Source organism: Aedes aegypti, chromosome 3, assembly GCF_002204515.2.
Source record: "Aedes aegypti strain LVP_AGWG chromosome 3, AaegL5.0 Primary Assembly, whole genome shotgun sequence".
NCBI classification, from domain to species: Eukaryota; Metazoa; Arthropoda; class Insecta; order Diptera; family Culicidae; genus Aedes; species Aedes aegypti.
Window position 1 is genome coordinate 8,690,343 of NC_035109.1, and position 27,275 is coordinate 8,717,617.

General features: G+C 37.7%; 1 protein-coding gene across 2 annotated transcripts in view; it reads right to left on the bottom strand.

Annotated features, from left to right (window-relative positions):
* The window catches only part of LOC5571900 (ras-like protein 3), a 116,905-nt gene that overhangs the window by 83,944 nt on the left and 5,686 nt on the right, over positions 1-27,275 (bottom strand). For both annotated transcript variants that reach the window (XR_002502058.1, XM_021852588.1), the window contains exon 2: positions 9,291-9,802. Coding sequence is in view for 1 of the 2 variants with exons in the window: in XM_021852588.1 (XP_021708280.1) it covers positions 9,291-9,365 (75 nt within the window). In the remaining variant the exon portion in view is untranslated. The remainder of the gene's footprint in view (positions 1-9,290; positions 9,803-27,275) is intronic.

A 27,275-nucleotide genomic window follows, 5' to 3' on the forward strand; every position in this document is an offset into this window, starting at 1 on the left:
ATTGCTAATGAACTGTAGCAAGAAGGTATTAGAGGTTTTCAGTCTACTAGGATAGGATATTTTGATAATTCATGAAAAAAAAAATCAATTGGATCCCTGGATAGAAACCTGCTGGATTTTCTTGAAGCATTCCTTGAAAAACATCGTACAGAATATTTTGAACGATTTTTTGTAGAAATAGTCGGAATAGTTGCTGAAATACATAATACATAATGATCCACACTATAAATGAATCAAATGCATTTTCTTTGATTGTCGTCTTAAATTAAAAACGCTCTAACAACAAATTGCTAGAGTCCATTGCCAGCTTTTCATGCAAATCCTCCTACTTCCTACCATTCCCAACATCCAACTCCGTAGCACTTATGAGGGTGTCGGATTTATTGTGTAATTCTTAAATAGAAGTTCTAATAGATATCCTGGAATCCTGAAAGGACTTTGGAGCAATTGTTGAAATAAACCGTAGATAAATTCACGAAGATAAGTAGATGAAAAAACCGAATTTAGTACTATACCATTTAATTCCACTAGAGTTTGTATCCTTTGACAGATACGCGTATTTCGACTTCAACTGTAAGGCCGTCTTCAGTGTCGTGTACTAGACTCTAGTGGAATTAAATGCCAAAGTACTAAATTCGTTTTTTTCATCTACTTATAGGTATTCTACTAAACAGCTCGAAGATTTATTATCTTCACGAAGATATTCAAATGAAATAAATCCTTAGGGATTTTTGGAAGAATTGCTGAAGGAATCTTTGGAAGATCTGCTAGAGTAGGTACCTACTTGGAAATCGGTGAAAAAATGACATTGGTTGAAAAATCTCTAAAGGAAATCCCGGTCTAGCATTTATGTAAACTTTCAGAGTACCGTATTGATTCATATTACGGACAGCTTCAAATTCCAGACACTCTACTTTGTATGGGAAACATTTCACACGAAATGTTTCAATTTTTGACGTTCAAAAGTTTTGTCCTTCAAGGCTCGTTTTGATGAGCATTTTACATAGATATTCATGAAAATTTATAATGCCCAACATCTTTAGGCGTCTCTCTAGTGGTTTAACAGTTTCATCTTTGACGTGTCCGGAATTAGAATCGAAGTGTCCGGAACATGAGGCAAAAGTAAGGGAGCGTCCGGAATAAGAAACATGTAAAGTCCACACATTTCTATTTATTTCAAATTATTCATGTTTTGGAATCAAAATCTTCACTAACCATTCGAAAGTTAAAGGGTTAGAAGGTTCGATAACGCGAAGGAACCAGGGGGCCCAGATAGCCGTAGCGGTAAACGCGCAGCTATTCAGCAAGACCAAGCTGAGGGTCGTGGTTTCGAATCCCACCGGTCGAGAATCTTTTCGAGTTTGAAACTTTCTCGACCTCCCAGGGCATAGAGTATCTTCGTACCTGTCACACGATATACGCATGTAAAAATGGTCATTGGCATAGTAAGCTTTCAGTTAATAACTGTGGAAGTGCTCATAAGAACACTAAGCTGAGAAGCAGGCTTTGTCCCAGTGGGGACGTAACGCCAGAAAGAAGAAGAACGCGAAGGAATCATACGGAGTGATTTATTTTACATGCTTTTTTTGTGAGCTATACTTCACCGAGGCCTTAAGTGTCCGTAATATGAATCAAAACGGTACTCGCTGTGGACATTCCTGGTTAGGTATTTCGAGTTCCAGAAGTGAGATCTTCCATTAAAAATAGAGACTTTTAGAGAGAGACTTTTTCGTCTCATACTATAGATCAAGTCTCTAAAAAGAGATTGGCTACCAGCCCTGAAGAGAGTCTTCTAAGATTTATTCCAGGGCAGTAGGGTGCACCCTTCTTTTAGAAATCCTCAACTCTTGTGGAAGTCTTTGAAGATTTCCTAGATAAATTGCCAAGAATCTTCGGATAATATCTTGCATAGTTTTCTGACAAAATTACCTGAAAAAAGGACAAATCAGAGAAAAAACGCACAAGTTTACATACATGATCGATTAAAATACTGTAGTATTTGCCTTAAATGTTTTTTTTTTTTGATATATGAATCCTTGGATGAAATACATAAGAAATTCCTAGAGACATTTCTGGAGGAACTTCATAGTCTAATTTATTATGAAACTCCTTTTTTTTTCGAACAAACACTGGAAAATTCCAGGGAGAAACCGTAAATTGAAGGAATACATATGAGAGTGCCTGGAAGATTAATTGAAAAAAAAACCCGGCGTAAGAATTCTTGTAGGGTTTCCTTGAAAAGTTTCTGAACAAAAAAAACTTTTGAAACTCAGGAAGAATTCTTTGTGAGGATTCTGGGAAGCAAATCAGAGTGAATCTTTGGAGGATCTGCCAGAGTAACAACTGGAAAAATCAGTGAAAGAATTAGATTATTAGTGGATTCTACCCCATTACCCCGAATCCCATTACCCCGAATGCCATTAACCCGAACGCCATTACCCCGAATTCCAAAACCCCGAACGACCCATCACCCCGAATGACGTTACCCCCGAATTCCGAAATCATGGGGAAATGTCATCAATATCATCATGTCAAGATAATTGTGAATTCGGGGAAATAGCATTCGGGGTGATGGAATTCGGGGTAATGGTACATTCGGGGTAATGAAATTCGGGGTGATGGGACTCGGGGAAATGGCATTCGGGGTAATGGGGTAGAATCTCCAGGAGGTATCCGTGGCGGAGTTTCTGAAGTTATACTAGATGAAATATGTGAAGAAATCATTAGATGAGTTCCTGAAGCTTTTCCCGAAGGAATATCAGAAGAAATTGATGTAGGGGGACATGGGGCAAGAAGGACACCTGGGGCAAGAGTGCCACCTCTAATTTCACGTAGCTCAAATCAATTTTTTGATGTTTAAAGCATGATAAGAATAAATTGAGTACTAATTGAGGGTTGTGTAAATATTACAGTTAAAAATGTTTAGTACAAAAAATTAGATAAATGTATTTAACTCACCAACGCCAAAAATGTGAAATATTATAAGAATGTAAGACTGGAAAACAAGGTTTGACTCCCTATAAATACAAAACATATTTGTTTTTCCGCACAGTATTGATGATTTTCAATTGTTTAATATAGCTGTTAGGAAATTTTTTCCGAAAAAGTTCTTTTGACATTAAGTTTTACATATATAGAAACAGTATGTCTTATGGGGCAAGAGGGACACCGTAATTTTCTCATATAAAATCACATGGACTTTTATTTTTCTTGTTTAATAAATCTATGCTTCCTACTAACTAAAATCAAAATAAACCATCTTGGACATTCAAAATGGTTTCTGAAATTTTTTACTATTGCTGTTACAGTCAAATAAGATGAGAACTAAATTAATTTCGTAAAATTACATTTTACCTATAAGTCAACTTTTATCCCTCAGTTTTAATCTTTACTTACTGTAGAATTTATCGTTTAGGTGGGGAAATAATAATAAACAAAATTTGTGGCATTTTGCTCTGGTGGTCTTCTTGCCCCATACGAGTGGCACTCTTGCCCCGTGCCTCGTTGAAAAACCTCATAAGAAGGGACATTTTCAAAAATCTCAAATCATCATGTAATTCTTATATTTTTGAAATCTATCGATAACATAATTTAGAACAAGAGGTGAGCTTGCCCCTACACTGGAATAATCTTCAAAAATTGTGCTAATCAACCATGATTTGAACCTATATATCTTAAGGTGTCCTTCTTGCCCCCAGCCCCCCTAGAACCTGTGGAATAGACACGAAATAGTCTCTGAAGATTTTCTTTGTGCCTCTAGAGTTTTGTTGAACAAGGATTTTAGATACCGTCAAACGGGGCTTCTTTTGACATTATTTCCACATTCTTTAACTTTGAGAATTTGTAACTCTTAGAATTATGGATAGATGTTGATAATTTTTGTCTATATTTAAGTTGTATATGTACGTAACAAATGTGCAAAATATGAGGCAAATCCATCAAGAAATAACAAAAATGCTTGAATAGCGAAAAAAGTGTGTCCTTCATGACAAAAAAGGGGCTACTTTGGACATTTTCACAATTTGCTAATGAAATGATTTTTCCTTATAACTTTCAAACTGATTCATAGATTGTCGTCCACTGTGATGTTATGGAACATTTTTCATTGATAAACTTAATGTAGAAAATTGCAAAGCTAGAATCAATTACACATATATAACAAATTTCAACGAAACATGCCATTCACTATTCTCAATTTGCAGTATGAAACTTAAATTTTCAACTTCCTCTTAAATTGGAACTATCAGTTACGAGTGCTCGATTTTCAAGTTGACAGAAAACGAACGACGTAACTACTAGGTACTGCGATGATGAATGAGTTATGTACAAAAACTCTTTTTTTTCAATTCTCTTCTGTTATATGAACGATATGTTGAAGGATCACATTAATACCGGTAACTAATTTAATACCAGTAAGTCATTTTCATTAAAAAGGCAATCTATGAAGTAAAGTTCAGCAAGATCGTAAAGAAGTAAGTATGCTTTTGTAATATGGTTTTAGCTTCTTAGCAGTTTAGAGCTGGCTTAAGATTAGTTTAATTTAGGCATTTGAAGGATGCAACTGTTCTGTACTACAAATTCATGTAAACTATGACGAAAAATAGTTTTTTAGAGATTATGTTGTGAATTTGGCATTGGTACGTATTGAAATATATGTGTTTTATGTCTATTCACTTTTACAAACATTTATTTTATATTTTTGATGTTGTAAAATACACAAACCAAAACATTATAATAAAAAAAAAGTCGCAAAAATAAGACCTTTGATCAATTATTTTAATAAAACAACAATTTTAAGCAAAACAAATCACAAGATTATAATGAAACATGACGATTCGATAGTTTTGTGATGCTCCCAATAAGTTTCCAAGACATGGGTAAAATTCAAACAATGTTTGTATAGCCAATGTTTTATACCTTGTGAATATTTATTCGGGCTTTTTTGAAATGTTTTCTTGTTTATCCTGTTATTGTTGATGTTGTTCCAAGAAAAAATCATGCCTAGTGGTAGAGCATATATTGGTTAATAAAAGTGCTGAAGACACAAAATTGCTCAGATTAATATTTACGCTGCTAATAAATACAAAAGGTGAGTGTCCATAGTAGCCCCTGGAATCAAAAGTAGCCCCGTCCGACGGTACCATTTTGGTTAAAATAGAGGCTTCAGAGATCATCCATTACATACACTCCCGTGCAAAAGTTTGGGTTCACCCCCTCAAAAACATACAAAAGAGCTTTGTCCATAACTCTGTGAACCCAAACTTTTGCATATATTTGTGTATATAGACTTTTTAGAGACTTGTTTATTACAAAGACAATTGTAATGACCTTTAAGGGGGCAGGATCCGTCATCGATTTTAAAATTTTCAAAAGCAGTTTTTTTCGTTCAAAATCAAGAAAATTTACGGGAAAATGTGTTCACTGTATTCTTTTCTCCAACCGAAACACTGTGAACACATTTTCATCGAATAATTTTTGGTTTTGAACAGAAAAACTGCTTTTGAAGTTTCGATGATGTCGATGATTACGATGGCGGAGCGTTGATCGTTAAAATAGGCCATTTCATTTTTTTTCTCGTCAATTTTTTTACCAAATGCGCTGTATTAGGGCCCTTTACGGTATCACACAATCCATGAGAAAATTTGTCCAAGGGAAATTACACCCCTGTTTCCTTTTTTCTGTAAAGCTGATGGGTTGCAATCCCACGCACAATTTCCACTCGTAAATTTAATTTCCCGGTGAGAGGCATGATCAGTGCCTCCCACACTTAGCAAATCAATGTCCCGAGGGGTGGTGGCAGAAAGGAAATTCTGTGAACCCGAAATGTCGCGAAAGCGTGTTTTCCACCCACTCACCAAACAACTGGCTGGGCCCATAACCGACGACGGAAGTGGTTTCCGAAGCTTAGCAACAAACTCTCGAAATGAAGCAGAAACAGCGGCCTGCTGAGTTTGTTTGTCAACTTGATTGGGGTTGAGGTGAAACAAATATTAATTGATTAAAGTAGGCGATTCAAAAGAACTTTTCCTCCGAATCGTCAAAAAACTTGTTCGCTCGAAAAGTTTGCTTTACCTACATTTCGTTTCGTAATGAATTACACCGAACAATGTGTAAATATTATTCATCAGGTACGCGCGCACACCCGCAGTCTGCATCTCATTAATGTAAAACCGTTTCGTAATCAAGGCAGCCGGCAACTTCAGAGTTCCTCCACGCACAAAGAGAGGAACCGTACTGGCAGTTGTATACCGAAAGCGAAAGTGCGCAAAAACTCCCAACCTTGACGCGAGAAAGCGCATCTAATTACACATACAGCAACGAAGATGGTACAAATGGAGCTCGTTTTAGCGCTGAGTAATTAAACTTCACTGCAAAAATCACACATTATTACGTTATTTGCGTTCGCTCTGCTCTTTTCAGCGCCTGCTGTGCGCAGGCAAAATTAACCACGCTAAAATCCCAACAGTTCGTTCGATGCGTAGTCGGCGTAGGCAAAGCCTACTTAGTTGCGGTCAAACGAACTGACGGATATCGAATGCGCGATATGATATTTAGAGAAGACGAATGACGACGACCGCAAACGGTATAAGACCCGTCCGGAAGCCAAACAGCTGGCCGTTTCTCTTCCTGATCGCTCGCAGTAGTAATGGCTAGTTTCTCTCGTCGATTTTGATGTAATAACAAGGCATGAGGCAATAAACAACAATAACACCAGTACTGCGATAGTGAAAATGTTCAAGACGGAGACTTCTGTTCGGCAAAAGCAAAACGATCGTCAATCTGTCTTTCCGGTAATGTTTTACGACATTTACACGAGTCGGACGGTTCAAACTCCAAGCTGACAGACAGTTCAAATTATAAATTAAATTTCACATTTCATTGTATTTTAAGACAACTCTGATGGGAATTCCGATGAGGGTTCTGATGAGAAACCTGAAAAGGATCCTGATTAGAATCTTGAGAATATTTGGATCAGAATTCTGAGAGAATTCCAAAAATGATCCTAAAAAGATTTTGATCAGAATCTTGGGACGATAGTCCTGAGATATTTGACTGAGAGGATTCTGAAGAGAATCCAGAGAGGATTCAGACGAGAATCTTGAGAGGATTCTGACGAGAATCTTGAGAAGATTCTGAAGATAATCCTGAGAGGATTTCGAAGAGAATCCTGAGAGTATTCTGATGAGAATTCTGAGAGAATTCTGAAGAGAATCTTGAGAGGATTTTGGAGAGAATCCTAAGAGGATTCTGAAGAGAGTCCTGAAAGAGAATCCTGAAAAAGAATCTGAAGAGAATCCTGAAAGGATTCTGAGGAGAATTCTGAGAGGATCCTGAAGAAAATACTAGGAGGATTCTGAAGCGAATCTTAAGAGGTATATGAGAGCAATCCTGAGCGGATTCTGAGGAGAATCCTGAGAGGACTATGAAGAGAATCCAGAGAGGATTCTGACGAGAATCTTGAGAGGATTCTGAAAAGAATCCGAAGAGAATTTAAAAAAAGATTCTGAAGAGATTCTTGAAAGGATTCTAAAGAGAATTCTGAGAGGATACTGAGGATAATTTTGAGAGGATTCTGAAGAGAATACTGAGAGGATTTTGAAGAGAATCCAATAAGGCTTTTGACGAGACTCCGGAGAGGATTCTAAAGAGAATTTTGAGAGGATTCTGAAGAGAATCCTGAGAGAATTCTAACGAAAATTCTAACAAGGATTCTAAAATGATTCTAATGTAAAATCTAACAAGATTTTTAACAAGAATCTTGTGAGGATTCTGAAAAGAATCTTGAGTGGATTCTGAAGAGAACCCTGTGAGGATTCTGAAGAGAATCCCGAAAGGATTCTATAGAGAATCCTGAGAGGGTTATGTAGAACATAATGAGAGGATTTTTGATAATCCTGAGGGGATTTTGAAGAGAATCTTCAACAGAAATTCTGAAAGGATTCTGTAGAGAATCCTGGGAGAATTATGTAGCGAAACTTGAAAGGATTCTGTACAGAATCCTGTGAGGATTCTGTAGAGAATCTTGAGAGGATTCTGTAGAAAATCCTGAGAGGATTCTGTAGAGAATCCAGAGAGGATGCTGAAGAGTATTAAGAAAAGATTCTGAAGAGAATCCTGAGAGGATTCTGAAAATAATCCCGAGAGCATTCTGAAAAGAATCCTGAGAAGATTTTGAAGAGAATCCTCAGAGATTTCTGGAGAAAATCCTGAGAGGATTCTGAAGAGAATCCTTAAAAGATTTTGAAGTTCTCTCCTGAGAAGATTTTGAAGAGAATTTTGAGAAGGTTCTGATAAAAATCCTGAGAGAATTGTGATGAGTATCCTACGAGGATGTTAATGAGTATCCTGATGATAGACTGAAGAAAATCATGATAAATCCCATCAGAAGTTCGAGAGAATTTTGACGAGAATCCTTGGAGGACTATGAAGAGGATCCTGAGAAAATTCCGAGAGAATTCTGAGAGGAACCTTCCGATAATCCTAAGACTATTTCAATGAGAACCTTCAGTGATTTTATAAGAATTCTAAGAGCGTTCTGAAAAGAATCTAATGAGAATCCTGAGATGATTTTATTGAAAATTCTGATGAGAATATTGAGGGGATTCTGATGAAAATCCTGAGAAGATTCTGAGTGAATTCTAATCAGAAACCTGAGAGAATTCTGATGAGAAATCTCAGAGGACGCTGACGAGATCTCTGAGAGAAATCTGTCGAAAAAACTTTAGTGGATTTTGACGAGAATCCTTAGAAAGGTCTAAAGCAAATGCTTATAAATTCTGACGAGAATCCTTAGATATTTGCAAGAAAAAAATATTCTGAAAATCTGAAGGGAATTTTGAGCAACATGTCCACACAAGATTTTAGAGGCTTGAAACAAAGTCTTGAAAGCATTTTAGCAAAAACAATAGAGATGTAGGAGATAGGTATATCCTATTCTGAGTAGTTTCTGAGTGGATTTCACTCAATGTTTCGTACAAAAAAAAACTTTAAACTCTGTCCATTTAACTAGCGCCCCCGGTTTCCACTGTTGAAGCTATCATGATCATAATAGTTATTCGCGGCCACAGTCGATAAAATCCCATCAAATAAAGCCAATTCCATTATGATTTGTTCAAAGAAAGACCAACCAAAAGTGCAAATCCAATATTCAAAGACTGTTCCTTCCCAGAAGTATTCGACATAGATACATACATCGCAACCACCCACTCCGAATCCTTCATCCAACAAAATTCCGATGGCATTTCGATCCAATAAAAATTCCCAGAAGGCAACAATCCATCCCCACTCACCTGAACAAACTGCACTGTCAGGGCGGATTTGCCGACACCTCCGCTTCCGAGCACAACAATCTTATATTCGCGCATTGTGAGGCTGGTCTGTTGTTTTCGTTACACCACTTCTGCTGCTGCTGCTTTTGGCTGCCTCAAGCTATTGCCACTACTACTACCACTACTTCTGCTGCTGCTGATGTTTATGATGTTGTTGTTTCACCACCGCAGGTTAGAACGCAGACTTCCCTCTGCTCTACACCCACTTTCTACGAGGCACGAATAATTAATCTGTCGTCACCTCCCACTCTTTCACTCTATTGCTGCACACACGACACCGTTTGGCCCCTTTTGGCTAACTAAACGCCTCAATTCATCAGCTACGCGTGAAGCCACCACTTAAACTCTTCCCTTTACCTTCCGCACTCAAGAGCTTGATGGTTCACTTTTTTCCCCGAATTCTTCGATTCTTCGCCAATTACCGATCGATTATGTATTGCTCATAGGATTTCGTCTGAATCGCTCCGGCGAGGCTGCAAAGGAGGAGAAAGAAAACGAAAACGGAGATTAATCATGCGGAACGGTGAAGATCTCGTTAATCACATGTTTAGCTAACAAAACACCGTGTCCAACCATCCGTCGTCATGCCACCAGCAGGCCAGGAAGAACTACGAGGGCGTATTGGGCCGGTGCGAAGCTTCGTTTCAGTAATTTCTATTTGGATGACAATGGACCAGTCTAAGCGTTAAGCTGCGTGGGAGGAAGGTATGAGTAGGAACAGAGGAGGCGGCGAAAATGGCCAATAAGGTGAAAGTAAAACCACGGTGCTTCCCAGGCCGTTGTAATAAGAAAAAAATGTCCATCAAATCTTTGCTCACCAGCCGATTTCTATGACTATACTACCAAAACTCCATAAGTCGATATCTGAAAGGATCATCGACTCATGGAAACATCGAGTCATGGAAAAGAAATGTTTTGAAAAGCATTTTGAGGACTGATCATTGATCATCATAGTAACTATGAAATTTTGTTTTCAATATGGTTCCATGAGTTGATATCGAGTCAGGGAACATCGACTCATGGAGGTTTCGCTGTATATATCTGGGCAAAATTTGAAAAAAAAAAATCATAGGGCCGGTATAGAAGTTATGCCCAGTTACACCTTCAAAGCTTAGTTGGTTTGTATAAGTATAATCTGTTTTAGGAGAGATTTTCGGAATCACCAAAATGATGAGTTACCGTAAAATGGGGTGTTAAGGGATGAAAAATAAATTCGACCTAAATTTTGAGCAACTTCTAGTATGTCAATAATTGAACAAAATACAGTCCTACCATTCCTCCGACGTGTATATAAAAAGCCAATTACAATTAAGATGATCCTATGGCAGATTTCTGAGATAATCATAAAAATGTGTGATTTTTGACGAAAATGCAAAATGGGGTGTTAAGGAATTTGAGCTTTTAAGTAAAACTATATTTTGCCAACAGCAAAAAAAAAAATTTGGTCAATATCGATGATGTGTTCAATCTAAAGATAATATTACTTCAATATAATTCAAATTGGAACTCCTGCAAACGTTAACCGTTTTAATTTACCTACTAAATCTCTCACACATATTGATTCTTTTTTCAACCAAGCTATAAGTGCATCGCAAGACCAAGCTGAGGGTCGTGGGTTCGAATCCCACCGGTCGAGGATCTTTTCGGGTTGGAAATTTTCTCGACTTCCAAGGGCATAGAGTATCTTCGTACCTGCCACACGATATACGCATGCAAAAATGGTTATTGGCTGTGGAAGTGATCATAAGAACACTAAGCTGAGAAGCAGGCTCTGTCCCAGTGGGGACGTAATGCCAGAAAAGGAAGGAAGGATAAGTGCATCGCACAATTGTCTTGAAAAGATTTGTATACTTATATGCAGTATTCGTATCCTAGAATAGTGCAGAGCAACCTTGTCATGACTTGTCAAAAAAGGGATAATTTCAACAAGCTTTCAGTTTGTCTTTTCAATAAAGCACCACCCCAAATAACGGATTTGCATGTAACACCCAATGGCATAATCGAAAAAAAAAATCGTAACGAAAAGTTTCCAACATAAAGCGGAAATCGTACACACTATACTACAATGTACTCAATGCTCGACAATACTTAACACATGACCACGAGTAAAAGTTTTCCAAAAAGAGATCGGAATAACCTTATATTATCATTGTTTATCTACGACGTAGGTAGTTTAAAAAAAATCAATAGCTCCAAAACCATCTCATATAAGATAACCATTCCTATTTCCAAACTTTTCACCAATGCGATGGAACAACTTTTGAAAATACTATCATGAAAACCTCATATTTAGATTAATTATGCTCAAAACGGATTTTAATTTTTATCTGACGTTTCGGGCATGAACACTTAAAATCCGTTTTTGAGCATAATAGAGTGAAAGCCATAACCTATAACATAAATATCACAGTCGTATCCCCAATTCAGTTTTAATCTACATTTTCCTAACAATTTTACCAAACTTTGAGATAAGTCTTTTCTGGTGATATTCAGTGACTTACGAAATAGATCCCTTAGCTTTCCATGCAGGTTAACTTCACGGAACCCAAAGCTATATTGAAATACATAACGGCATAAACAAATGAGTTTAATAACTTAGAAAAGTTAGAATAGATAATCCCTTAACACCCCACTTATTTTCAAAACGAGCATTCGAACTTACTTTATCGATTCTACGTGTTTCGCAGACGATATTCTACACGTTTCGCTCTAAATTTCACTTCTAGAACGATTAGTTTCCGGACGACGAAAGTAAGATTTTCATCTTTTGAACCTAACCACTACTTTCACCGCTCCGCTGTATGGAGAGACAAAGTGACTTAACCACGAATCAAAACAAAACACTAAACTGGTAGAAAAATGTCGCAAGTAACTGAATAAAACGGCTTATCATTTTGTTATGAAATTTGTGTGAGAAATAGGAAATAGGAAATCCCTAGTTTTTGAATGCGAGCTTATTGTATGCTAAATTTAAGCATTGTACACGGTGAAAAAATGGTAAAAAGGTGGTTCATTTTAAAAAAGTTTCAGAAGACAGGGTGTGATTCTTCTGAATTAATTTTCTCAAAACCGTATGGAAGTTACTTATGTCGATTCGAGAAAGTAATCGAGAAGAGATTATTTACAAAACAAAAAAAAAAGGTTTGCACTCACACTCGTTTAAAATTTACTTTTTCTGCAGAATACTTTCCAATCCTTTTCATCTCTTTCGAGTTTTACTCAATATACGCTCTTATTACCGGAATCCGTGAAATTCACTGTTATTTGAACAACTGAATAGTTCGGTGAGTAAAAATACCGTAATTCCGTTAGAAAATACGAAATCCGATGAATTTATATAAAAACTGTAAAAAATTACCGTACTCCATTAATTTACTTTACCGAACTGTTCAGCCGTTGAGATTTCCACGTAATCTGTAAAATAACTTAAGAACTTAAGTGATTAACAGTAAAACTAAATTTCGTAAGCTTGCTTTTGCTTTGGATGACTCTGTGGTGAAAAATGTATTTTGGACAAAGCGTTACGCGTATATAATTTGGACATCTGCGGCAAAATCAAATGAAAATGTCCCAATAACATACGCGTAACGGTCTGTCCAAATTACTTTGAATACCCTACGTCCTTCAAGACATGACCTGCGCCAAAATGTCACGCCAATAAACTCGATCCATGGCTGCTTGCCATTAGTTTCACGATCGTCCTATACTTCCAATATCCTGCATCACCTGCACCCTCTTCGTCTTGTACCGGCCGGATTCGAGGTAAACATCATTTTTGCGTGATTGTTGTCCAGCATTCTCACAACGTGCCCCGCCCGTCGTATTCTTCCAGCTTTAACGACTTTCTGGATACTGAGTTCATCGTAGAGTTGAGCAAGCTTCTTTCTTCTCCTCCATACGCCGTTCTCACATACTCCGCCAAAGATCGTCCTATGCACACGTCTTTCAAAAACTCCTAGCGCTTGCAGGTCCTCTTCGAGCATTGTTCACGTTTCATGCCCGTAGAGGAGTACCGGTCTTATCAGCGTCTTATACATGATACACTTAGTGCGGAGGTGAAGTTTACCAGACCGCAAAGTCTTGTAGAGTCCGTAGTAAGCACGACTTCCGGCAATGATACGTCTTCGAATATGTTATCCGACGTTACCAATGATTCAAGGTAAACAAATTCATCCACCACTTTGAACTAGTCTCCGTCGATCATTATCTGTCTGTCAATGCGAGCTCTATCGCGCTCGCAGATATTTCGTCTTTGACGTATTTACCTTCAATCCTTTTCTGCTTCACATTTCAGTCTACTGTACTGCTTATCAACCATCTGAAACGTTCTTCCGACAATGTCCACGTCATTAGCGAAACAGCTGAACTGGCTGGATTTGTTGAAGATCTTCCCCGCATGTTGAAGCCCGCCCGTTCCATAACACCTTCTAGCGCAATATTGAACAGGGGCAGGAAAGACCATCGCCTTGTCAAGGTCCTTTTCGTGCTTCAAACGGGTCCGATATCTTCACACAGCACTGTACACTATCCATCGTTGCCCTGATTAGTCTAACCTTACTCGTCTATAATTTTCCATAGCTTTTCGCGGTCAATGGTATCATAGACCGCATTGAAATCGATGAATAGGTGGTGCGTAGGAACTTGATATTCGCGACACTTTTGGAGGATCTGCCGCAACATAAAGATTTGGTCCGTTGTCGATCGCCCGTCCACGGAACCGGCTGCCCACAAATCTGCTTTATAGGCAGCGTTAAGGTGTAACAGTTTGGAATCAACTTCTAAGATTGCACTGAAACTCCAAAGGCACAAATCTCGCGAAGAAAGCATCCAACAACAGTGAACTTTTTATTTTGACTTTGTGCACTAGCAGAAAGCTTAAAATAAGAAAATCAGAAACGTTTGTTAACTATTTCTCCATTTTAGTGCCTCTGAAGACGTGAGTAGGGGCACAAGTCGGCCATTGTGGATTCCGAGATGTTTCACCTTAAGAATGGTGATCGCTTGAAAGTTTTCACATTCTAACTTGTCACCCTTTTTGTATGTTGGGTATACCGTGTTGCATCGAATTGCCGGACGCTTCGAAAGCCGGACACTGGCCTTTTCAAATGTGTTTTGGATCAAATTCCATTTTTTTCGTCTAGAAACCATATGTTCTAAATTAATTTTGTATCAAATTCGTCGAAAAAATATTTTTTGGGTGATTTAGGGCAATGTCCGAGATTCGAAGCATCCGGCCACTTCGAATGAACATTATTATTAACTATTATTCCCTCCTCTTACTCCTCCGGTAGCTGTTTTGTATCCAAGATCCTAGCTATCAATCGGTGCAGACAAGTGGCCAACCTCTCCGGGCCCATTTTAATAAATTCCATCCTTACCAGCTGCTTTGTAGCTCTTGAGCTGTTTGAACTTTACTTATTGTGGGAATTGGCACGTCTCCTTCATCCACCGTACCGATGAAGCCTTTCTCCTGCTGCCTTGGTCTTCCACCTCTGCGCCACTCAAGTGTTCATCGTAGTGCTACTTCGACCTTTCAATCATCAAGTTCGTCCTTATTACGAGAACAATACAGCTGCTCCATCTCTTCGCACCCTAACTCATCCAGGCGACGCTTTTTATCCCAGATTAGATGGATTTGCTTCTGTTTGTATCGTTCCAACATTTTGACGGGTACCTGGCTGCAGCATCATCGCCTGCACTGCATTCTTCTCGTCCAAAACCGTCTGACACTTCTTGTCAAACCAATCGTGCCGTCGATTTCCTTCAACGAACCCAATGACACCTTCTGCTGCGTTGTTATTGGTTGGTTTGACACTACTCCAGTAGTCCTCAAGAGTGGCTTCGGTGAACTCTCTTTCATCCAGCAACGCTGTATCGAGGCTTTGCACATAATCAGTTGCGACTTCCGGTAGCATGAGTCGTTCCAGATTGTACCGTGGCGGGCGTCGGTATTGAATGTTGTTCGCAACTAAAGTATATACAACTCAAAGTTAAAATTGTGACAAGAGACCTCGTGTTTCGGTGGGGTTCGAATCCACGATTCACTACTGGGTAGATGGTCACTTTAATCTACAAACTGCGGAGTCACTTGAGAAACCCCGACGCTCGGAGAATTGAAATCGATTACCTCAAACTTTGAGGCTCAAAGCATTCTGTACATCCAAAGGAAATTTAAACTGCGAAATGATGATACGATGTGCTTTGTGATAATCGAATTCCGCTGCCGAGCGTCGGGGTCTCTCGAGTGTCCATCTAACGAATAAGGAGTCGTAGATTTGATCCCCCCGGGATCAGCTCAAATAGCACGTTCCCTTGCAAATGTGAGATTTGTGCCTAGCTTCTATGACGCTTTTCTCATCATTTATCTGATGGGAAATGTCGGAGGGAATAGGAAACAACAATATAGGAACGGAAAATTTGTGGAAAGGTTGAAGAGTTTGTACAAATACCTTTCAAAAAGGCATCATATGACGCCAAGGCGTTAACGAGCAAAAGCGTAAGGACTTCTAAAAGGATAAAAAAAAGAAAAAAAAAACAAATGGTCGGTCTAAACCCACCGTAGTGCGTTGGACAACCAAAATGCATGATACGCCGCGGCGTAGAAAGGAAAGCTAAACCCAAGACAAATTCTTTTAAGAAACACTATGAAACGCCAAAGTGTGTTAGAGCCCCTAGCACGGAAATAATACCGTTCCCGAGATAATTAATCTGATGCTTGAAGTAATGAAACATCCATTATTTAGATTCGATACATGATCTCAGAAACGGCACCTCCATAAGGTTGTTACTCCACGAAGTGGAAGTCTTAACAGGAATATACCAATGGAATAAAGTTTTAATCAACTGAAAAATAAAATCAATATCTGTATAACAGCAACGTAAAACACACAAAGTAACCATAACACAAAATTGCAAGTGCAAAGGATTGCAGCACTGATTCACAGTTATTAAATATGCTCTGATTTGCTGTAGACCAACTATAGACTCTATGGACCCGACACATTAAAAAAATCTAAGGTTTGGGTCCAGGGTGTCCATTCAAAATCAGTTTTCAAATTCCCGGATTTTTCCCGGATGTCCAAGAACTTAAAAAACAGATTACAAAAAGATCCTGCGACTCGATATCAGGGCTGTTACAACAGTCGTGAATTTCGCCAGGCCAGGCGCAAACATCACGAATGACTGCAAGTCTGTCGCGAAAATCGCGGATTTCCTAAATCATGCCACAAAAATCGCCAATAAATTGTTTTGACACAAGTTGTGCAGTTCATGATTAGGAAATTTGTATTTAAAAATGTAAACTCTCGTCATCTCATTGAGTGCTGTAAAGTGCAATTTATAGTTTAGTCACTTTCGTTTAAAATCAAGAAAGTTTACTCGAAAGAAAATGCATTCACTATATTCAATTCTTCAACTGAAACACAGTGAACACAATTTCATCGTATAAGTTCAGTTTTAAACTAAAAACTGTTTGTGAAGTATCGATGATGGTAATAATTACGATGACGGATTCTTGAAAGTAAAAAATGTGGTGTAGGAAAATATAAAAAGCAATAACATTTCATCTGTAATTCGACATTTAACAAAAAGCATTAAAGAATATAAAATCTGAAGGCACTTGCTAAGATGGTTAGGATTCATTGTGTATCTAGATATAATATCGAAAAAATGTCAGTTAAACAATTTGCTACCATTCTGAAAATGCACAATCCGAAAGCTAATAATTTAAAAGTCGATAACAGTGGCGGCCACGTCCTTACGGTTATCGGGGAAGGGAAATAATGTTAGACAACCATTGTTACTAGAGACCGAGTATACCTCTGCATATCCACAGTTTCCGTGGAAAGGATATTGGGTTAGTGGGATAAGGAAAGGATCTGCGAGTCAAAATATTCACGCATCTTTTTTAAACGTCGAAAGAGCTTTAAATGTATAATGCAATGTACTGTATATTGGTCAATTATTGTCGGACTAATGAAATGTTACCGTAATCCGGGTCATTTGGCGAATTTGGTCGGTATCAAAAAGCAATATCTTTTAGGGATGCTTTACACGTGCCAAGATTTCAAACAGTTTTAGTTTTATAAGGATAGTTTTGCACAGAAATATTAACAGTTTTTTCGGTGAAGGCAATACTGTTGGAAAAGTCAGTACTAAACAATCCGCTGATGCTAAGTTTATATGCAGAATTTAAGTATATGAATTTTGAACCGTTTATTTTCGGAAAACGTGCCAAGGTAAATAAACTACATTTAGATATATTATTCTAGTTTCCAAAGTTCACAATAAAATGATCAGATGCAAAAGCTGTATGATTTTTTAACGTCATTTTCTGCATTAGGGACCCACATCTATTAGATGGAGAAATTTATTATTCTTATTTTTACTTTATTATATGAAAATCAATTTCGCCCCGGTGGACCATTTTCAATTATTTATTTTCAAGCTAGGTTTATGATACATTATTATTTCCTAAAAAAAATAATTACATGCACTGATAGAGATCAACGAAGTACTGGGTTTGCCGAAATTAGGTTGACAATATCTCAGTTCCTAAGGATAATATAACAGAAAGTTATAGTGATTAATTTGCCGCCCCTGGATTACGGTACTAAGAAAAGTGCATCAAAGAACACAGAAATTTGTTAAAACAATTAAGTTTACACAACAATGTTAAAATATTTTTTACGAAAAATCGATTGGGTATTGTGACATGAAGATTTCGATGACAATTTGACTATTTTTTTCGCAGATCGCTTCTGCTTCCAGTCGCGGATCGAATTTCAGAAGTCGCGGTTTTCGCGGATAACATTTTGAAGTTTTTGTAATAGCTCTGTATTTTTGGTTAAAATTTTTAAAGAGTTTTAGATCAAAAGATATAATATATTTGTTGAAATATCTAAAAGATCGTGACCCCCTCGATTAGGGTCTTAATGCCCTGTCCTAATTTTAGTACCAAACGCTAAGACTTAGACCAGAAACACATGTTTACTAAATATTTAAATGGTTTTCGTTGGTGTAAGTCCAAAAAACATGTTTTACGGTTTTTGAGATTTTGTCAGACCCCTTGGTTTAAACTCAAATTTTGGGTATATTTTGTTTACCGTGTCCCTTCCTAAATGTCAGATAGGAACAACCCTAGTGTTAAAACTCTCAGGTTAAAACTAAAAGCCGTGTGGCGTTTTTTTTTCGACAAAGTGATCGTCAAACATGATCAAAAGTGTCAAGGTTCATATTTGGAATTATTTTTAAAATTAAAGTTTCAATATGTTATATCCGTTATTTGAGCTTGAAAAATTGCTAAAATAATCGCAAGAACATGCTCTTTCGTATTATTAAATAAGAACAAGAATTCATTAAACATTTTAGGACTCAATTAGGAAGTTCAGAGAAATTTTGGAATTATATAAACAAATAGCCAACCCATTTCCTTTTAGAATGCCTTAGGAATTATGCGTTAGACATGGCTAGTTCATGGAGAAATAGTTGATCTGATGAAACTCATGTTGAATCCAAGAAAAAAAAATTACAGAGACGATATTTACAAATACATGTTATTGTTCTCCTATGAAACTGGCTGAAACTTTTGACATAAATCCAAGATTGCAATTTCCAAGTAATCTTCAAAAGATTTGATCAAGATATCAAGAATCTTGTCAAAAACATAACAAAAATCTGGTCAAGAATACCTAGAGGCCCTCGTTATTGTTTTATCCATCAAAGATTTAGTTACGAAATTTGTTTTGGATGATTGAAAGAATTCGCTGTCAATCTGCAGAAATCTACGCAAAATCTCGTCGGAGGCCTCATAATAGCTTTGTAATTGATCAAAGACTAGTCAAATTAGTAATCCGGACAAGGCTTCATCAAGAATCAGTATCATCAACAACCCTAGAAATCCGCCAAAGGGAACTCTTAATGAATCTGTCCAGGATTTCAGAAGATCTCCCAATAAATGCAAACTTTTTTTGGCTTAGCATTTTGCCAACCTCTAAAAATCTACTAAGAATTTCAAGCAAAATCAGCCTAGGATCTTTTCTAGAATCCACTAAAAGTCTTATTAGCAATTTACGAATACTTCAGTGATCTCTCAGAAAGAACTTTCAAATACTCGTCAATTATCTTTTCGATTCCAGTAAATATCTCATTAAATATTAACCAAGAACTAAAATGGAAATCTAACACTCATCTCGAAAACCTACCCTTCTAGAAATGTTTCAAAGATCCTACTTACTAAAAATTATTCATAATGTGAAGTACTGATAACAGACGACTTAAAATTTAAACAAACCGGTTGTTTTATGTTTGAAATACATATTTTTCCGGGGTGTTCTCCAAATTCCCGGGTATTTCCCGTATTTTTCCCGGTCATTTGTAATTCCCGGGTTTTTCCCGGTTTTCCCGGATGGATGGATACCCTGCGGTTTCACAAACACTTTATCGAATGCATAATTTATGTAGGTTTCGTCCTAACAACCCTCCAATGTTCTATTGGAATTGAGGGATTCTGATACCTCAGCCGTCGCAAAATATGCTTAACAGGGTGTCTAGTCGTTTACCGAAATGAAATTCCCTGATATTTCCAGGTTTTTCCAGGTTTTACAAAAAAAAAAATCCAGGTTCCAGAAATACTCTAATTTTATATGTCTATGATTTTTTTCACCCCCACTTAGGTTTTAAATCTAGTTTTATTATATGGGTTTAACGTGGTTTACGGCTTAAGCGAAGGTGAAGAAAAGGGCCCTAAAACAAACAAATGACAAATTTTAAAATATTTTAAATTCAATTACTATTTATACACCTCTGAACATTATTTAAAGCATGCTGATGCGATTCCAATATCCAATATTACAATACGAACATGCTAACAATACCAAAGCTTAAATTTTATTCAAATGAATTGTATTTTCCAATGATGATGTATTATATTTCGTTTGTTAGAGCTCCGTGAACTGAATGAAACTTTCAAGTACATCAGTATGCTACTTCTTGAGAGTATTTTTAGTACAGATGAATGGTACACATCATTTCCATCGGTCGTTCAGATAACTAAGACAACTTCATGGGCGCAATAGTAAAACTTTATTTGGATTTGTGGTAATATTTTAAAATCAATACTAAGTTTATCGATGTATTAGCAAGCAATCATACAGTTCTCATCTGCATAAAAGCCAAATTCTTTAAAATATCTTAACATTAACACGGTCATCTGCTACATATTTAAGTAGATATACATATACCCATCTAAATGAATACAAATAATCCGTAAAACTTTAGGATCCCGATCCATGTTTTTCGGAAATAGAAACACGAATTATCAAGCCCCTGGGTAACCGCGTTCGACCGTATAACATATCACTGTGGTAATTAAAATAAATGTTGAATTTTCGCATTTACTTTGGAAAAGTTCTAAATTATTCATGATTGTTACGAAATTTTCAATTTAACACTTCAGTCGTCGCGCTGTTATATTTTGTAAAATACAAAATTCCCTGAGAATTCCAGGTTTTTTCCAGGTTGAATAAAATTTCCTGATAATTCCAGGTTTTCCAGGTTTTTCCAGGTAGTAGACACCCTGCTTAAGGTTCTCCCTTGGATTCCAAGGAATGTTAATGCTAGCATTCGATTGGTGCAACGCAGAATGTTCTGCACCTAAAATCGCCAGAATTTTCAATTATTGAAACAAGTTTCTGCTTGAGTCAGGTACAGCTTTCGTCGTTGTCTGGTGCGAAGCAGATAGCTCCGAATCTGAGGAATGACCCACTGAAGCTTGGAACAAATGACCTTGACGGCGATGAATAAAGGCATGAGTTCAAATCCCGGAGCAAAGCGTTTTTTAACGCGCTTGTGAAATTACCGTTTTCGAGACGAACTTGAATCCGGTAATCTTCACTGAAAGTAGTCGATCTAGTGACAGAGGAACCATCCTGAAGAGCTAAAGTGCTCCCTTTGTTTCCTGAATCAACTGTTTGCTGCCGTAAACTACTGCTGGCAGTAATTGTCGGCACCATCGGATTTTCTTGACTTACTGATGCAGTGTGCATTATTACATCACCATCACCAAAAGAAGTAGCACCACCCCTTGAAGAAGTATTCTCAGCGGAGTTGCTAATCATATCTCCTTCAAGGCTAAAGTTATTATTGGCAGCCATATTGAATATAATAAGAGTAAAATAGCTTACGAACAACCTAGATATCCGAGCGTCGGGTCTCTCAAAAGCCCATTTAGCGTATAGGGAGTCGAAGATTTGATCCCAACCAGAACACGTGGTTCCTTTTCGCAATTTCAACTTTGATGTGTGCACTACACATATGTTCTGTGTGTATAAAATAACGTCAACATATTAGAACGTTATAATTCATGAGACGTTTCATGTTACAGGTCCGTCTATACATTTGTGTACATCGGTGGAGGACCGGTGCTAACATGGGCCTGTCATTTTCATAGAAGAACTGTCAAAGAGCTTCCAGATCAGCTGATCTGAAACATATCGTGAAAAAGCCTACTGGGCAATATAAATTTTCAATTCGTAAGCATTGTTATACGAAGTTAGAAAGTGTCAGTGGTGTGTAAATGAATTCCTTTTTCAAAAGATTGACCGAACTAACAATAATTGTCTAAAGAGAGGATTGATCAGCAGAACTCGATAGTAAAGTTTTTGACGGTTACGTTTAAAAAACGGTGAAACTCAACATTTTGCTGATTAATTATTTCAAAAATCAGTGTAGAGTTTAAAAATACCTAGGCAAACCGAATTTGAACCAAGCTTCGACGGTGTATGTTTTTTCTGCAGTGCAGATGTAAAATCATGTAAATATCATTGATGGAGATTTTTTCTGATAATAACGGTCTGGAGAGCACCGTGAAAACATCATCACCGATCTCGTCGTCATTTTCGTTGGTTTGAATGTCCACGTCCACGGAGAAGAGCGCACGAGTGACGGTTCCGGTTCCATTACGTTCCGGCGCCGTACGACCTTGTCCAGTTCGATTGGTGGCGGTTAACCGGCAGCTGCGGTATTTGCTAACGAAGCACGTTGATAATGGTGGTGATGATGCTGATGATGATGATGTTACAGACAAAATGCGATATCGTTTCTAGCTAAGGCGTCCGAGAAAACTAGAAGGAGAAAAAAACGTACACTAAATCTTTATCAGCCAACGTGACTGATGAGAACTGGAATGGAATGGGGGTAACATGTAGTGTTCGCCACGCCGCAGTCACCAGCTGAACTAACGGGTGATTCATCGCTCAACAATGAAGATAATGATGATTATGCGAGGAGAGCCACGTGTATATGTGTTTCATATGATGGTTTTTCTCACTTTGATCGAATCCGCTTCGAAGGGTCATACCGGCGACATATTATTGCACTCACTGCACTGAGTTACAATTATATGTGGGCCGACCTGACCTCGCTCCGGATGGGAAGCGATGCCTACCATGATGCGGGGTATAATATTATATGGTAGGTTGTATTAGATTCTCAGCAGGCTGAATGTTTCGTAAATTCGAACAATTTATCAAGTTCGTTAGAGAACTTTTTGTTATTTTACTTAAGATCACATTAAAAAGGGTGTCATTGGCAAACATAACACTCCTCAAACTACAGTTGGTTTGAAACTTATATTTTAGATGCCAGTAAGAAGCTCATACATTGTTTCTTTTCGCACACATTCCGTTATTGTGATTTCAAAATAGCGCGACGGATGAACTGAAAACGTATACAACGCGCTGAGCCGATTTGAACCAAAACCTTGCGGCCAGCAGCAGGAACCATCGAAACGCCACCAATTAAGCAAACCCGATTATACGAAGCACTCGGAAAACGGCGATGCCCCGAAAAATTATTATGAATCAATTAACAAACGTTGTGGGTTCCAGGAGCAACCTCCGGGAGAGGCAACTGGGGGCAGTATCGAACTCAACCGATGCGCGAAACGAGGAATAATTAAAACAGGCCCCTGAGCGCGCAAAGCCTACTTGTGTACAACTTAATACGACAATGGCTCAATGAACGATACAAATTGAACCTCCGCACCGAAAGAAAACACAGCAGGCAGGAAAACCAACGGCAACAAGACACCGGAAACACGCACCTCCGCACCGGGCCATACATCCAAGTAGTCGCCAATCGGTGCGATATTGAATCAGAAGCGTTATATTTGCTATTTAATTTAGCAACATCGTGCCTCGGAGCTTTGGGAGGCTAGCAGCGCGTTTAGGACCAACCGAGCTCTGATTTGAAATTCAGCTCAGGTGCCCACACATTCACCACCCATGGTTCGGTATCAATAATGGAGGGAAGCGGAAGATAGTTGGAAGTCTATTAGCCATTTCCATTGCGTGCGTTCTGATTAGCATTTTGGTTTGCGAATTCAGTGCCCGATGGGGATGGATTTTATAATCACAAAGTGGACAATACACTTTTGGAATCTGGTTGTATTTAGATAAATGTATTCCATGACTCCAAGTTTGAATAACTCTTTTTGAATGAAATCGCGCATTTTGAATAGTACGTTAAATTAGCATAAAAGAGAGAACCATGCGTAAAGTGATATGAAGCCAAGCTTTCGACTTTTTTACTTCCATGTATGTAACGAATGAAACAAGACATTCCAAAATTTTGATGAGGAGGCTGTGTAATTGTCACCTGGTGAATTAGATTCGAATATGTATCTATAGAAATGAGAAAAAAAAACATATGAAAGAGTGCTATGGCAGCTATGCTCCTGCCCTAACCTGTCCACCGTAGTCTCCTAGTTTTCGCCAACTCCTAAATACTGAGTTTGAGGTGCACAATCACCTTGCATCTTGAATTCGCTGTCATGACTAATATTTGGGGAATTTCTGGAAACGTTTTTTCTTAGCAGATTCCTCTTTAAATTGAATTGTTGGGCATGATGTTTAGCTAATCTCAACGGAAGATTTTTGGTGAATTCCTAATTAGACTATTTAAAGATCATTGAAGGAGTCTTAGCGGAATTATCGATGATCTTCTTCTTCTTCTTCTTGGCATCACGTCCTCACAGCTTAGTGTTCAATGAGCACTTCCAAAATTCTTAACTGAGAGCTTTTTTGCCAAAGTTGCCATTTTCGCATACGTATATCGTGTGGCAGGTACGATGATACTTTATGTCAGAGAAGTCAAGGCAATTCCAATTACGAAAAGATCCCGAACTGACTGGGAATCGAAACCAGACACCTTCAGCATGGCTTTGCTTTATAGTCGCGGACTCTAACCACTCGGCTAAGGAAGTCCTTAATATTATTTTTTTGTACAACAAAGAAACATGTTTTCAATCGCTGGTGTTTTTTCGAATCGAGTGAAGAATAAGAGCATAAATTCAAGTGAAAAAATCTGGCGGCCATCTTGAATGTTGACGCCATTTTGATTTTAAGTGGTAGAATGAGTTTTTTACCTTTTTAGCACTTGTTGAATTTTAAGGCTACCGTATCGCTTACTCTTCTTGTTATCATTTTCCTGGTGTTACGTCCTTGTTGGAACAGTGCCTGCTTCTCAGTTTAATTCGTTATAAAAGCAGACAAATCAATAGAAATTTTCTTTTAGCATATACAGTCAACTCTCCCTTACTCGATATTGAAGGGACCATCGAGTTAGAAAGGTATCGAATTGGCGAACACAAAACCAGTGCAACTGAAATCTAAGGGACCATCGAGTTAGCCATGAAAACCAACTTTTACTATGGTTCTCGATATCGAGTTAAGCTAAGTATGCTGTTTCGCTCAAGAAAAGTAAAGAAATTCCTTGACTGAAAGGGTCAAGAAATTTCCTACAGAGAGCCCCCTTTGAAGTGACATTTCTTCTCAACTGCGTACTGCGATCAGAAAAAAAGTGATTTTCTTGACCATTTCTTGGGAGAAATTTTCCACGCATCGAGATAGGCGATTCCTTTTCTTGTCAGTAGCAAACCGGCCTTTACGGAGTATCGAGTAAGGGAGAATTAACTGTACTAGTGATAAGTGACATGGAATTGGATGAAAAAACCGAATTTAGTACTATACCATTTAATTCCACTAGAGTTTGTATCCTTTGACAGATACGCGTATTTCGACCTCAACTGTAAGGCCGTCTTCAGTGTCGTGTGCTAGACTGTACAGTACAGTACGGCCTTACAGTTGAGGTCGAAATACGCGTATCTGTCAAAGGATACAAACTCTAGTGGAATTAAAATGTATAGTACTAAATTCGGTTTTTTCATCTACTTATAGGTATTCTACTAAACAGCTCGAAGATTTATTATTATGAAATTGGAATTATAACGATGGGTGCCGATGGCGGCCTGGTTTCAGCGAGAATTGCTCATAGCGTATATCGATGTTCTATAATGTTAACAAAATTATAATCATTATCCTCGAATTCTTGACATTATATCGAGACTGTTATGTTTCTGTTGATAATTATAATTATTAACAGAAAAATGTATTTTCTGAAGCTGCTATTTTGCATTATAAATCTTAGAAAGGTCATACATAGTTTCTCACTTCCAAAATCCATTGGAGCGTGGCTAGGAGGGCTAGTAATTAATTTACAAAAAAATATCATTGAACGATCTCACCAGGCCGAAGAGTTCATTCAGAAGTTATGTAAAAACTCCTTGAGATTTAATGTTTATAATGATTTTGACAAGAGTTCTTTTTAGAAATTCTACACATTTCCACGAATTCTCGAAAACTTATTCTAACAGACTCAAGTAAAAAAAGTATACAAACTTACTTTATCGATTCTACGTGTTTCGCAGACGAAATTCTACACGTTGCGCTCTGAGCCAACTCGATTTTTCACTTTTAAAACGTTTAATTTCCGGATTTACAAAACGACGAAAGTAAGATTCTCAACTTTCGCAACCTAACCACTACTTTCGCCGCCCCGCTGTATGGAGAGACAAAGTGACTTAACCACGAATCAAAACAAAACACTACTTGAGCCGATTTTACACTGGTAGAAAAACGTCGAAAGTAACTGAATAAATCGGCTTATCATTTTGTAATATTTTTTTTTGTGGGAAATAACAGGAACTCCCTAGTTTTTGAACGCGAGCTTAATGTATGCAAACTTTAAGCGATGTACACGGCGAAAAAAATTAAAAAGTTGATTAATTTTAAAACAGTTTTAAAAGACAGGTTGTGATTCTTCTGAATTAATTTTCTCAAAACCATATGAAAGTTACTTACGTCGATTTGAAAAAGTAATCGAGAATTAACTTAAAACATTCAGCCAAAAACTTGTCAAGAATGTTGGTTTTTTGAAGTTTTTTTAAGAATTTATCAATGAATCGAAAAATCGAAGAGATTAGCTTATTAATTGTAGTTTCTACAGGAGTCCTCAGGTTCGATCAATATTCGATTTTTTTGTCGTATTATATGTACAACACTAACTATAATATGTCTACTACCTATATGTACAACACTAACTATAATATAACAGTTGAGGTCGAAATACAGGGTCTGTCAAAGGATACAAACTCTAGTAGAATTAAATGGTAGAGTCTTAAATTAGGATTTTCATTTATTTATAGGTATTCCACTAGACATCTCGAAGATTTATTGTCATTCACATTTATATTGGCTAAACTATTTACTTCTGATAACATGTTTCGATTGGTTCACCCAAAATTTCTAAAGGAACCAGAGATGTCACGCTTATAGAATATAGAACATCCTTAATTTCATGAAGAGCTCGGCCATTGTCATTGTGTATTTTGAGGACTTTTACTTAGCCGTTTCTAATGCAGCCCACAGACGCTTAGACCGTTTGAGCAACATTGACTACGCCCCCAGGTTGATTTTGCTCAAACCACCGATGGGCGGAGACAAAATGTTTGACGAACTGATCGTACTGTCTAAAGGGATGTTGTACGAACATCGGCGTCAGCATTTCAAATTGAAGCTTCGGCTTCCCATAAACTGCCAAAGCAGATGG